The 11,749-nt window shown below is 44.1% G+C and overlaps 1 protein-coding gene across 4 annotated transcripts in view; it reads right to left on the bottom strand.

The window, feature by feature from the left end:
- Nucleotides 1-225: 225 nt before the first annotated feature.
- Nucleotides 226-11,749, bottom strand: part of tnk2a (tyrosine kinase, non-receptor, 2a) — a 30,099-nt gene continuing 18,575 nt past the window's right edge. For 3 of the 4 annotated variants that reach the window (XM_029695549.1, XM_029695558.1, XM_029695566.1), the window contains exons 11-17: nucleotides 6,100-6,194; nucleotides 4,182-4,376; nucleotides 3,599-3,690; nucleotides 3,448-3,492; nucleotides 2,747-3,267; nucleotides 1,883-2,605; nucleotides 226-901 (exon numbers count right to left, since the gene is read on the bottom strand). In XM_029695549.1, coding sequence (XP_029551409.1) covers nucleotides 755-901; nucleotides 1,883-2,605; nucleotides 2,747-3,267; nucleotides 3,448-3,492; nucleotides 3,599-3,690; nucleotides 4,182-4,376; nucleotides 6,100-6,194 — 1,818 coding nt within the window. In that variant the 3' untranslated portion in view covers nucleotides 226-754. Of the gene's footprint in view, nucleotides 902-1,882; nucleotides 2,606-2,746; nucleotides 3,268-3,429; nucleotides 3,493-3,598; nucleotides 3,691-4,181; nucleotides 4,377-6,099; nucleotides 6,195-11,749 lie in introns of all 4 variants that reach the window. The other variant, XM_029695574.1, reaches the window with a different exon arrangement.

Here is an 11,749-nt window from a genome sequence, read left to right as displayed (position 1 = left end):
TGTATCTATACAATATAATAACTTAACTACTGAACATGCAGTATTGTGTTCGTCCAGTGTTTCCCTCCGTAGGACTCAACCAGGTCCTATAGTCTCCAGCAAGGGAACGTCTGTTCTGTGACCCCCCCCCCCCCCCCCCCCTCCTCTCTCAGTGAGCTACTAGTCTCCAGCCTTAAATCTGTTGGCTTCACCTCATTGTCAGAGTTCTCTAGTATATAGGTGGCTGGTCTGTAGATAAAGGTCTGTAGTAATAGGTAAAGGTTTGTTGTTTCAGGTCTGTAGATAAAGGTCTGTAGTAATAGGTAAAGGTTTGTTGTTTCAGGTCTGTAGTTAAAGGTCTGTAGTAATAGGTAAAGGTTTGTTGTTTCAGGTCTGTAGTTAAAGGTCTGTAGTAATAGGTAAAGGTTTGTTGTTTCAGGTCTGTAGTTAAAGGTCTGTAGTAATAGGTAAAGGTTTGTTGTTTCAGGTCTGTAGATAAAGGTCTGTAGTAATAGGTAAAGGTTTGTTGTTTCAGGTCTGTAGTTAAAGGTCTGTAGTAATAGGTAAAGGTTTGTTGTTTCAGGTCTGTAGATAAAGGTCTGTAGTAATAGGTAAAGGTTTGTTGTTTCAGGTCTGTAGTAATAGGTAAAGGTTTGTTGTTTCAGGTCTGTAGATAAAGCTCTGTAGTAATAGGTAAAGGTTTGTTGTTTCAGGTCTGTAGTTTTTAGAACAGTAGGTCTGTAGGGTTAAAGATCAGTAGTTTTAAGTCTGTAGGTCAGTAGTCCTGGAGTCTGTCTCTGCCTACTTTTCCACAAGAGTCCAGTAGCATGGTGCTTGCCTGTTCTAGGTTCCACTGGCAACGCTCTAGAACCTCCTGGCACTCTGTTCTAGAACGCAGACCCAGCTGGAACAACTGTTCTACCTACAACAGAGAGATACAGATGTTAGAGAGAATACAGATGTTAGAGAGAGAGGGAAAGACAGATGTTAGAGAGAATACAGATGTTAGAGAGAGAGAGGGAAAGACAGATGTTAGAGAGAATACAGATGTTAGAGAGAGAGGGAAAGACAGATGTTAGAGAGAATACAGATGTTAGAGAGAGAGGGAAAGACAGATGTTAGAGAGAATACAGATGTTAGAGAGAGAGAGGGAAAGACAGATGTTAGAGAGAATACAGATGTTAGAGAGAGAGGGAAAGACAGATGTTAGAGAGAATACAGATGTTAGAGAGAGAGAGAGGGAAAGACAGATGTTAGAGAGAATACAGATGTTAGAGAGAGGGAACGACAGATGTTAGAGAGAATACAGATGTTAGAGAGAGAGAGGGAACGACAGATGTTAGAGAGAATACAGATGTTAGAGAGAGAGGGAAAGACAGATGTTAGAGAGAATACAGATGTTAGAGAGAGAGAGGGAAAGACAGATGTTAGAGAGAATACAGATGTTAGAGAGAGAGGGAAAGACAGATGTTAGAGAGAATACAGATGTTAGAGAGAGAGGGAAAGACAGAGGTTAGAGAGAATACAGATGTTATAGAGAGAGAGAGAGGGAGGGAAAGACAGCTATTAGAGAGAATACAGATGTTATAGAGAGAGAGGGAGGGAAAGACAGATGTTAGAGAGAATACAGATGTTATAGAGAGAAATAGAGGGAGGGAAAGACAGATGTTAGAGAGAGTATGTGTGTGTTTGTGTGCGTGTAAACACACACACACACACACACACACACACACACACACACACACACACACACACACACACACACACACACACACACACACACACACACGTTTAAGCATCTCATAGGTTCAGAAGTCTTGCACTTGAATGCATTTCTGACACAATAAACAAGTAAACACAAAGAGCACTTGAATGCAGCCTCATTGTTCTGAACATCTCTAACCTGAATGAGGCCGTTCTCCCGTTGCCTGCTGGGAGCTGTAGTTAAATGTTGAGTCCTGTGGTTGTTGTTGTTGTGGGAGGAGTTAGGCCTGGCCCCACTCCCACCTGGCTGCTGCTGCACCATGGGTCGGACGGTGGCCATTTTGGTGGCTCCATACCTCTCTAAGTAGGCGGGGCGTTCAGAACTCTGAGAGTTGTCAATAAGGATTGACAGGCCACGCCCCTCAGAGAGGGGATCCAACGAGGAACTGGGGGGAGGGGCAGCCATAAGCATGGAGGAATAGAGGGAGGAGGAGGGAGGAGAGGAAGAGGGGGAGGAGATTAGAGAGCCGAGAGGACCAACAACCCCGTATAGTCCAGTCCTCTGACGAGGAGAGAAGGAGAGGGGAGGAGGGGGGAGACAAAGGGAGGAGGAGAGAGGGGAGACAGAGAGGGGAAGCACTAAAGGAAGAGGGGAGGAGGAGCGTGAGGAGGGCTGAGAGAAGGCGTGGTCTCTGGGAGGGATCTGAGGGGGCGTGTTTTCCCTCTCACATAGGGAAACGCGTTTGGAGGAGCGGAGCGGTGGGATGGGGGAGCGTGGAGGTAGCATGGGTCTGTCCTCATAGGAGGAAGAGGAGGAGGGGGGAGGAAGGTAGATCTGTCTGTGAGGGGCCAGGGAGAGGGGGAGGGGGGAGGAGGGGAGGGAACGGCCGGCTGTCATGGGAACACGCAGCTTCACCATCACCTGCAGGTCAGCAGGAAGAGAGAAAAACAACGTTAAAACTCCAGTCTCAAATGACTAACATGTGGTGTTTGTGTGTGTGTGTGTGTGTGTGTGTGTGTGTGTGTGTGTGTGTGTGTGTGTGTGTGTGTGTGTGTGTCGTACCTCTCTCTGCAGCTCCTGGAACAGATCAGCTGACTGAGTTAAGCCCCTTCTCTCTGCATCAGTGTTGGGCGGAGCCAACATCCCCTCTGGCAATCCAGTGATAGATCGAACCTCCTGGTCTGCCAATTGACCCTCGGCCTCTGTGGCAACCTCGTCGTAGGCAGGAAGAGGGAGGGGCCAGTCCAGGATGGAAGGAAGGTCCTGGAGGGAGAGAAGAGAGAAGAAGGTTATTTTGCCGTCTGAGTGTGTGTGTGTGTGTGTGTGTGTGTGTGTGTGTGTGTGTGTGTGTACCTGGAGTGTGTCCTGGTCAGGTATGCGTGTCTCAGTGAGAGGGGAGGGCGTGGCCGAGCTGAAGCTGTCATCGGTGAAGTCGATGAGCGAGACTTCGCTTTTGGCCGACCTCACACCTGACCCCTCCCCCGGGCGGAGTTTAAGGCCTATAGCCGCGCCCAGCCTCTTCAGCCCCGACGAAGCACCTTCATATTCATCATCATCATCTAACACAGAGTCATAGAACGGCTCTACACACACACACACACACACACACACACACACACACACACACACACACACACACACACACACACACACACACACACACACACACACACACAAGCGCGCACACACCGTTATCATCAATCAGAGAGTCATAGACAGCTCAACATATACAGGTAAATACACACTCAGCATGGGAGCCGTACTCTTGATCAGGACAGCAGGCTGAGGAGGACGAGGAGGAGGCTTCTCTGAGAGACAAAAACAGAAAGAGGGAGAGACTATGAATGAATAAAAAGGTAGGAAGATATTTGTAAGGAGAGAATAAATGTGTGTTAGTTTGTGTAGCCTACTCACTCCTGGTGCGGCTGGGTAGTTTGGTGGGCCGGGCAGTGGAAGGATCCATTCCCATAACATCAGGGGGGTCCATGGGGTTTCCCAAGTACAGGCTGGGGAGGGGTAAAGAGGAGTTATAGTGGAGTTTAAACACAGTGTTAACACAGTACTTCAGGTGTATTTGGGGACTTTTCCATTGGTTTTATTGTGCCTGACAAGCTAAAGAGCAATAGCACTGCTAACAGGTCTATGCTTTACTCCAGTTGTCAGACACTGTACCTGCAGGTAACAGCCAGGTCTCTGTGTGTGTGTGTGTGTGTGTGTGTGTACCTGTCTATGCGGTCAGCGTGCCCCCAGCTCCTGTGTGGGTCAGTGTCTCCGTGTCCAGTGTGTGTGTGTGTGTGTGTGTGTGTGTGTGTACCTGTCTATGCGGTCAGCGTGACCCCAGCTCCTGTGTGGGTCAGTGTCTCCGTGTCCAGTGTGTGTGTGTGTGTGTGTACCTGTCTATGCGGTCAGCGTGCCCCCAGCTCCTGTGTGGGTCAGTGTGTGTGTGTGTGTGTGTGTGTGTGTGTGTGTGTGTGTGTGTGTGTGTGTGTGTGTGTACCTGTCTATGCGGTCAGCGTGCCCCCAGCTCCTGTGTGGGTCAGTGTCTCCGTGTCCAGTGTGAATGAAGGAGTGTGTGAGTGGTCTGCTGATGTCTTGGGCCGACAGGCCGCTGACCGACGTGACCACGTGGCGAGGAAACTGTCCCACGCGCAGCGTCCTTCTGTTCTGACCTCTCCACCAATAGAGCTCTGCTCTGGAGACACAGAGACACACATGAACACACACGGATATGATTCCCTATTGCACATTACAAATAAGGATATATGTTCTTCATATTAGATATCTATCTGCCTTTCTGAATGATGAATCATTCTTCTTACACACACCCACCCACTCACACACATACCTACAGTGAGGGAAAAAAGTATTTGATCCCCTGCTGATTTTGTACGATTGCCCACTGACAAAGAAATGATCAGTCTATATAAATCTATAATGCATGTCAAAAATGTTATAAATTGATTTGCATTTTAATGAGGGAAATAAGTATTTGACCCCCTCTCAATCAGAAAGATTTCTGGCTCCCAGGTGTCTTTTATACAGGTAATGAGCTGAGATTAGGAGCACACTCTTAAAGGGAGTGCTCCTAATCTCAGCTTGTTACCTGTATAAAAGACACCTGTCCACAGAAGCAATCAATCAATCAGATTCCAAACTCTCCACCATGGCCAAGACCAAAGAGCTCTACAAGGATGTCAGGGACAAGATTGTAGACCTACACAAGGCTGGAATGGGCAACAAGACCATCGCCAAGCAGCTTGGTGACAAGGTGACAACAGTTGGTGCGATTATTCTCAAATGGAAGAAACACAAAAGAACTGTCAATCTCCCTCGGCCTGGGGCTGCATGCAAGATCTCACCTCGTGGAGTTGCAAAGATCATGAGAACGGTGAGGAATCAGCCCAGAACTACACGGGAGGATCGTGTCAATGATCTCAAGGCAGCTGGGACCATAGTCACCAAGAAAACAATTGGAAACACACTACGCCGTGAAGGACTGAAATCCTGCAGCGCCCGCAAGGTCCCCCTGCTCAAGAAAGCACATATACATGCCCGTCTGAAGTTTGCCAATGAACATCTGAATGATTCAGAGGACAACTGGGTGAAAGTGTTGTGGTCAGATGAGACCAAAATGGAGCTCTTTGGCATCAACTCAACTCGCCGTGTTTGGAGGAGGAGGAATGCTGCCTATGACCCCAAGAACACCATCCCCACCGTCAAACGCGGAGGTCGAAACATTATGCTTTGGGGGTGTTTTTCTGCTAAGGGGACAGGACAACTTCACCGCATCAAAGGGACGATGGACGGGGCCATGTACCGTCAAATCTTGGGTGAGAACCTCCTTCCCTCAGCCAGGACATTGAAAATGGGTCGTGGATGGGCATTCCAGCATGACAATGACCCAAAACACACGGCCAAGGCAACAAAGGGGTGGCTCAAGAAGAAGCACATTAAGGTCCTGGAGTGGCCTAGCCAGTCTCCAGACCTTAATCCCATAGAAAATCTGTGGAGGGAGCTGAAGGTTCGAGTTGCCAAACGTCAGCCTCGAAACCTTAATGACTTGGAGAAGATCTGCAAAGAGGAGTGGGACAAAATCCCTCCTGAGATGTGTGCAAACCTGGTGGCCAACTAGAAGAAACGTCTGACCTCTGTGATTGCCAACAAGGGTTTTGCCACCAAGTACTAAGTCATGTTTTGCAGAGGGGTCAAATACTTATTTCCCTCATTAATATAACATTTTTGACATGCGTTTTTCTGGATTTTTTTGTTGTTATTCTGTCTCTCACTGTTCAAATAAACCTTCCATTAAAATTATAGACTGATAATTTCTTTGTCAGTGGGCAAACGTACAAAATCAGCAGGGGATCAAATACTTTTTCCCCCTCACTTGTACACACACACACACACCCACTGACCTGCCCTCGATGACGGTGATGATGTCATTCATGTTGATCTGAAGTTTGTCTGGTTCTTCAAAGTCCTGCAGTGATCTCATGTCTGTAGGCATGGTCTACACACACACACACACACACACACACACACACACACACACACACACACACACACACACACACACACACACACACACACAAAATCATGATTATGACTACTAGGTGGAGAATGTCATGCGCAGTTTTCCCAGACAGAGATTGATCCGAATCCTGGACTAAAAAGCATCATTCTACATGGAAGGATTCTACAGGACTAGGCTTAATCTGTGTCTGGGAAATCTGCCCCAAGATTTATAAAACCAACATACATTTTTCCTTTGCACCTGCAGTCTTGCAATCACTCGTGTACCTACAGCGCTCTCTGCTGGACACTTGGTGAACCATGCATGAATGTGTATTCTAGTGATGCACGGTTCACCTGTTTCTTCACCCGCACCCACAATTGCCCGACTATATGTGATAGTGAAAATCTGAGGCCAGCACCCGACCCGCTAAAATAGAAAATGCTCTGTACAGTCAGAGATGGTGGAGTAATATTTTGACAGGCCTGTCTATAGATAGACCTATGTTTCTGCTTATAATTTCAGACATTTTGGTAGACTGTTTGTTAGTCAACTTGTCTACAATTAGATACATGCGGCTTCACTACTTGTTAGACATAGGAGGTGGTGAGTTTCAAGTTTGGGGAAGCAAATTACCATAAAAATGCACCCTTACATCAACACATTCCATGCATCATCATATTCCATGCATCATCACATTCCATGCATCATCACATTCCATGCATCATCACATTCCATGCATCATCACATTCCATGCATCATCACATTCCATGCATCATCACATTCTATGCATCAACACATTCCATGCATCATCACATTCCATGCATCATCACTTTTGCAGACTTATGCAAGCCTACTATTCCTAATGTGATAAGTAGATTGGATTGTCCTAATTTAGGCTAATAATATAACTCAATCATTGTTTGCCAAAAATGCATGTCTGAGCACGTAGTGGTGAAGAGTGACCTAAGCTATAGGTAATATCAGAGACGTTTCTTCTCCTTTCTTTGCACAGGAGAAATGTGGCCTTTTGTAAACACATTTCATGCAACTCTACTACACTTTATATGACTGGACACATTGTGACTGGACACAATCTTTTTTAATATGACAAAAATTACAGGGTAGTCTTCTCTGCGAACACGGACAAACAAATTAATAAAAGCGATGTTTTCTGATCTATTAAATCGGCTAACGAGAAGGGGAGACACAATTACAATATGATGTCCCTCTAACCTTGTCCAAACAAAAACCGTTTAAGAGGCATTGACCCAACAATGACAAAGAGTGAATATGCGCACCAGGGATACGGCCAGTGCTCTCTGCTGGTGCCAATAAGATAGGCTATACCATTCGCTCAATTAATTTGAGAACTTTGATAGGCCTAACTAAAAGACAGATGAGGGTTTTTTGTCTTCTCTTTACAGCAGTAGCCATTTGCTTTCCAAACTATGTTTCTGTATTTTGAAATAATGCCAGATGCCTGGCTGTGCCTCTCTACTTTTCACTGACAGTCGCAACTCAACAAACATCTATTTGGTATTTGCTGCGCAGCCTACCCAAATTGCAGGCCCTTCCGATCCTTTTTGGCCAAATCATGCTTTTTGGTGTAGTAGCCTATTTTGAATGATTTTATTTATTTTTGTAAGCTATAGACAGGAGTAGGATAATTAGGTTATAGAATGTCTTAAATCGATAGAATGAATACTTCAATCTAGTTTTCTCTCGCACAACAAGGTTTAAGGACCGGGGCAATGTTGCAATAATACTGATTATTGCAACATTTTCACAACATCAGTTTGACCGGTTTAAGGAAATTAAAAGCGGCGAAAACTACCTAACATGTTTCTGATAAGATTTCAGTTTGGTTTGGATGCCTATTTTATGTGGCTGAAATACTATCAGATTTTATGATGCTGATAAAGATAACACCTTTACACACAGTCCCTAACCACGCATTCATTCTCTCAAGATTTCTCCACTCCTGTTTTACATTTGATGTATCATTTTAGTGCAAGAAATGCTTAATTCTACAGGAGTTAATATTATATTAGACTATGTGAGAGGTTATAGACCTACAGTCAGTCCAGATTTCAGGCTACTGTTCCATTTAACCCATCTGAACAGTAATTTCGAAGTCTCCGTCTATGACTGTTGAATTTGTATAGCTCCTCACAATCATCACACGTAACATAGTTAGCACTGCTATCATCCTCTTTTACCACTTCACCAACTCTTTCCCAAACATTAGACTACTGTTCTGGCCCTCCTATTTATTTTCAACTCTCTATTTCGGAGCTTTTCTCTTGAATTAAACTCCAACATTGTCATTTTCACCTCAGTGGATCAATGTTAACCTTTTCTGGCCAAGTTCCCAAAAGCATTTGGCGATTGGCGTGTATTTGGCGCGCTACAGTTAGGCCCTAAAGCTTAGGCTGCACACTTACTCGGGATGAAAATAATGTAGCCTATAGATATGAATTGCACAAGAGTGAAACATTTGTTTTTTTAACGCATTGTTTTCTCTTTATTCAACCCGCCCGCCAACAACCCGCCCTTCATCCACACAATATTTCATGACACTAAACTAGGGTGACCACATTTAAAATACCTAAATGCGGGACAACAGGATGATTTGTGGGACATTCTCAGGACAGTGTAGCCTCCATAAAATTAAATCATTTGTCAGAACCCTCTATTAAAACCTCTCTGGGGTATGTGGGACGCTAGCGTCCCACTCGCCAACAGCCAGTGAAATAGCAGAGCGCCAAATTCAAAACAACAAAAATCTCATAATTCAAATTTCTCACACATACAAGTATTATACACCATTTTAAAGATTAACTTCTCGTTAATCCAACCACAGTGTCCGATTTCAAAAAGGCTTTACGGCGAAAGCATACCATTAAATTATGTTAGGACAGCACATAGACAAGAAAAACCACACAGCCATTTTCCAATCAAGGAGAGGTGTCACAAAAACCAGAAATACAGCTAAAATTAATCACTAACCTTTGATGATCTTCATCAGATGGCACTCATAGGACTTCATGTTACACAATACATGTATGTTTTGCTCGATAATGTTCATATTTATATAAAAAAAAAACATTTTACATTGGCGTGTAATGTTCAGAAATGTTTTGCCTCCAAAACTACCGGTGAATGAGCACATCAATTTACAGAAATACTCATCATAAACGTTGATAAAATATACAACTGTTATGCATTGAATTAAGGATACACTTCTCCTTAATGCAACCGCTTTGTCAGATTTCAAAAAAGCTTTACAGCGAAAGCACACTTTGCAATAATCTGAGTACAGCGCTCAGTCACCAAAACAAGCCATACAGATACCCGCCATGTTGTGGAGTCAACAAAAGTCAGAAATAGCATTTTAAATATTCACTTACCTTTGATGATCTTCATCGGAATGCACTCCCAGGCATCCCAGTTCCACAATAAATGTTTGTTTTGTTTCGATAAAGTCCATATTTATGTCCAAATACCTCCTTTTTGTTCACGCGTTCAGTTCACTATTCCAAATGCAGAAGGCGCATGCACAAGGCCAGACAAAAAGTCAAAAAAGTTGCATTACAGTTTGTAGAAACATGTCAAACGATGTATAGAATCAATCTTTAGGATGTTTTTATCATAAATCTTCAATAATATTCCAACCGGAAAAGGAACTCAGCTCGCTCCCACGGCCGTGCGCATGACTGAGCTCATGCCAATTTTCCAGACACCTGATTCCAATAGCTCTTATTCTCTCCCCATTCACAGTAGAAGCCTGAAACAATGTTCTAAAGACTGTTGACATCTAGTGGAAGCCTTAGGAAGTGCAATATGACCCCACAGACACTGTATATTGGATAGGCAATCACTTGAAAAACTACAAACCTCAGATTTCCCACTTTAGGTTTTCGCCTGCCATATGAGTTCTGTTATACTCACAGACATCATTCAAACAGTTTTAGAAACTTCAGAGTGTTTTCTATCCAAATCTACTAATAATATGCATATCCTAGCTTCTGGGCCTGAGTAGCAGGCAGTTTACTCTGGGCACGCTTTTCATCCAGACATGAAAATACTGCCCCCTACCCCAAACAAGTTAATCCCCTTCAACAACAAGTTAGTAGAGCCCTGCACGGGCATGAATTTTGAGTCCGAGCCCCAGTGGTGTGTATTCATGGATGCCAAGGGAAGACAGGCTTCCCCAAAACATTTACCAATAAAATAAAAACATAAAATAATGTATATTTCATCTCTCTGTTTCATCAGTTTCCTTCAATTCGCAAGAGGCTGAATGTATCTCACCGGAGAAAGCATCCAAGCGAGCGAAACAGCATGTCTCTGTATGTGTCGCCCATCTATCTGATGCTGTCTGGTCAAAAAAAGTATGACATTGTTGCCGTCTGTAGCATTGAATGCAAGGGAACCCAGCGAGCATTTGGCCTCTCTTGATAAAAAAAGTATAAATTAATAGCAAATCAGCGTTGAGCTAAACTGTGAATGGTCCTGGCGCAACAACAGAAAGTGTCAAGGGAAACCTGTTTGGATTTGTCTTCACACCAATCACATTGAGAGCAAAACATAATTTACAGAAAAAACTTGAATTGTTGCATCTTGTTGTGTTGTTGTCCTCCGGTGGCTAGCTAGCTAGCTAAAATGGTCCCTTTCCTAAATGAGCCATGGATGGACATAGGGATTTGAACTTGTGGTTTTACCTAATTCTCCGTACTGGCCAATGATTATAATGGTGATTCTGACTCAACCATAAATTCATACATTGTGCCCCTGACCTGAGAGGATGGAAGCTGGCTAGCTGGCTCATCATTGCCCATGAAAGGAAGTTAGGCTAGTGAACAAGCATTTTAGCCAGGTAGCCTATGACCACAAAAACTAAAAACGTGCTGTATGACTGAGTCATAGACCATTTCCTCAACATGAAAAAGAAGATGATGGAATTGGCTTTTCTCTACAAGTAGGGTGTCAACATCTTTTTTCTACTTGAACACACACACACACACACACACACACACAAATCAGAACCATGGACAGCCAAATCATATTTAGCTTACGTTGATTGGACCAAATTATTTTTAGTATCTTTTAGTTGTCACTGTATTAGACTCAGCAGAGGTGATTTGATGATGTTGAAATTGAAATGGTGCTGGAATAGTGGAGGCAGCTCCTGTTTTCTTTGCGACTTGCGGTAACTCTCCGTAGTTCTAAATCAATAGTTGTTTAGTAGTCCGAAAATGCCAGAAACATTAACTTATTCGACTGTTTGTTACATGCAATGTGGTTTGTGGACTTCACTGGACAGCGCTTACTCTCTGGTTTTGTGATGAAAGAAAGGTATGGTTGAATTTATTCTGCCACTGCGTCTTCTTGTTGTCTCGGCCTTAGGCCTATATATCACGGTCGCACGGCATTTGAACTAACGGGTTACAGAGTAAACATTGCAATTAGGTTGTAATATGGCCATTTTTTTCTGGCTTGGCTTCCCCAGTGATTTCACCCACACACCGCTACTGCCGAGCCCTACC

The sequence above is a fragment of the Salmo trutta genome, chromosome 2 (assembly GCF_901001165.1).
Source record: "Salmo trutta chromosome 2, fSalTru1.1, whole genome shotgun sequence".
NCBI classification, from domain to species: Eukaryota; Metazoa; Chordata; class Actinopteri; order Salmoniformes; family Salmonidae; genus Salmo; species Salmo trutta.
This window is presented reverse-complemented; position numbering and strand designations above follow the sequence as displayed.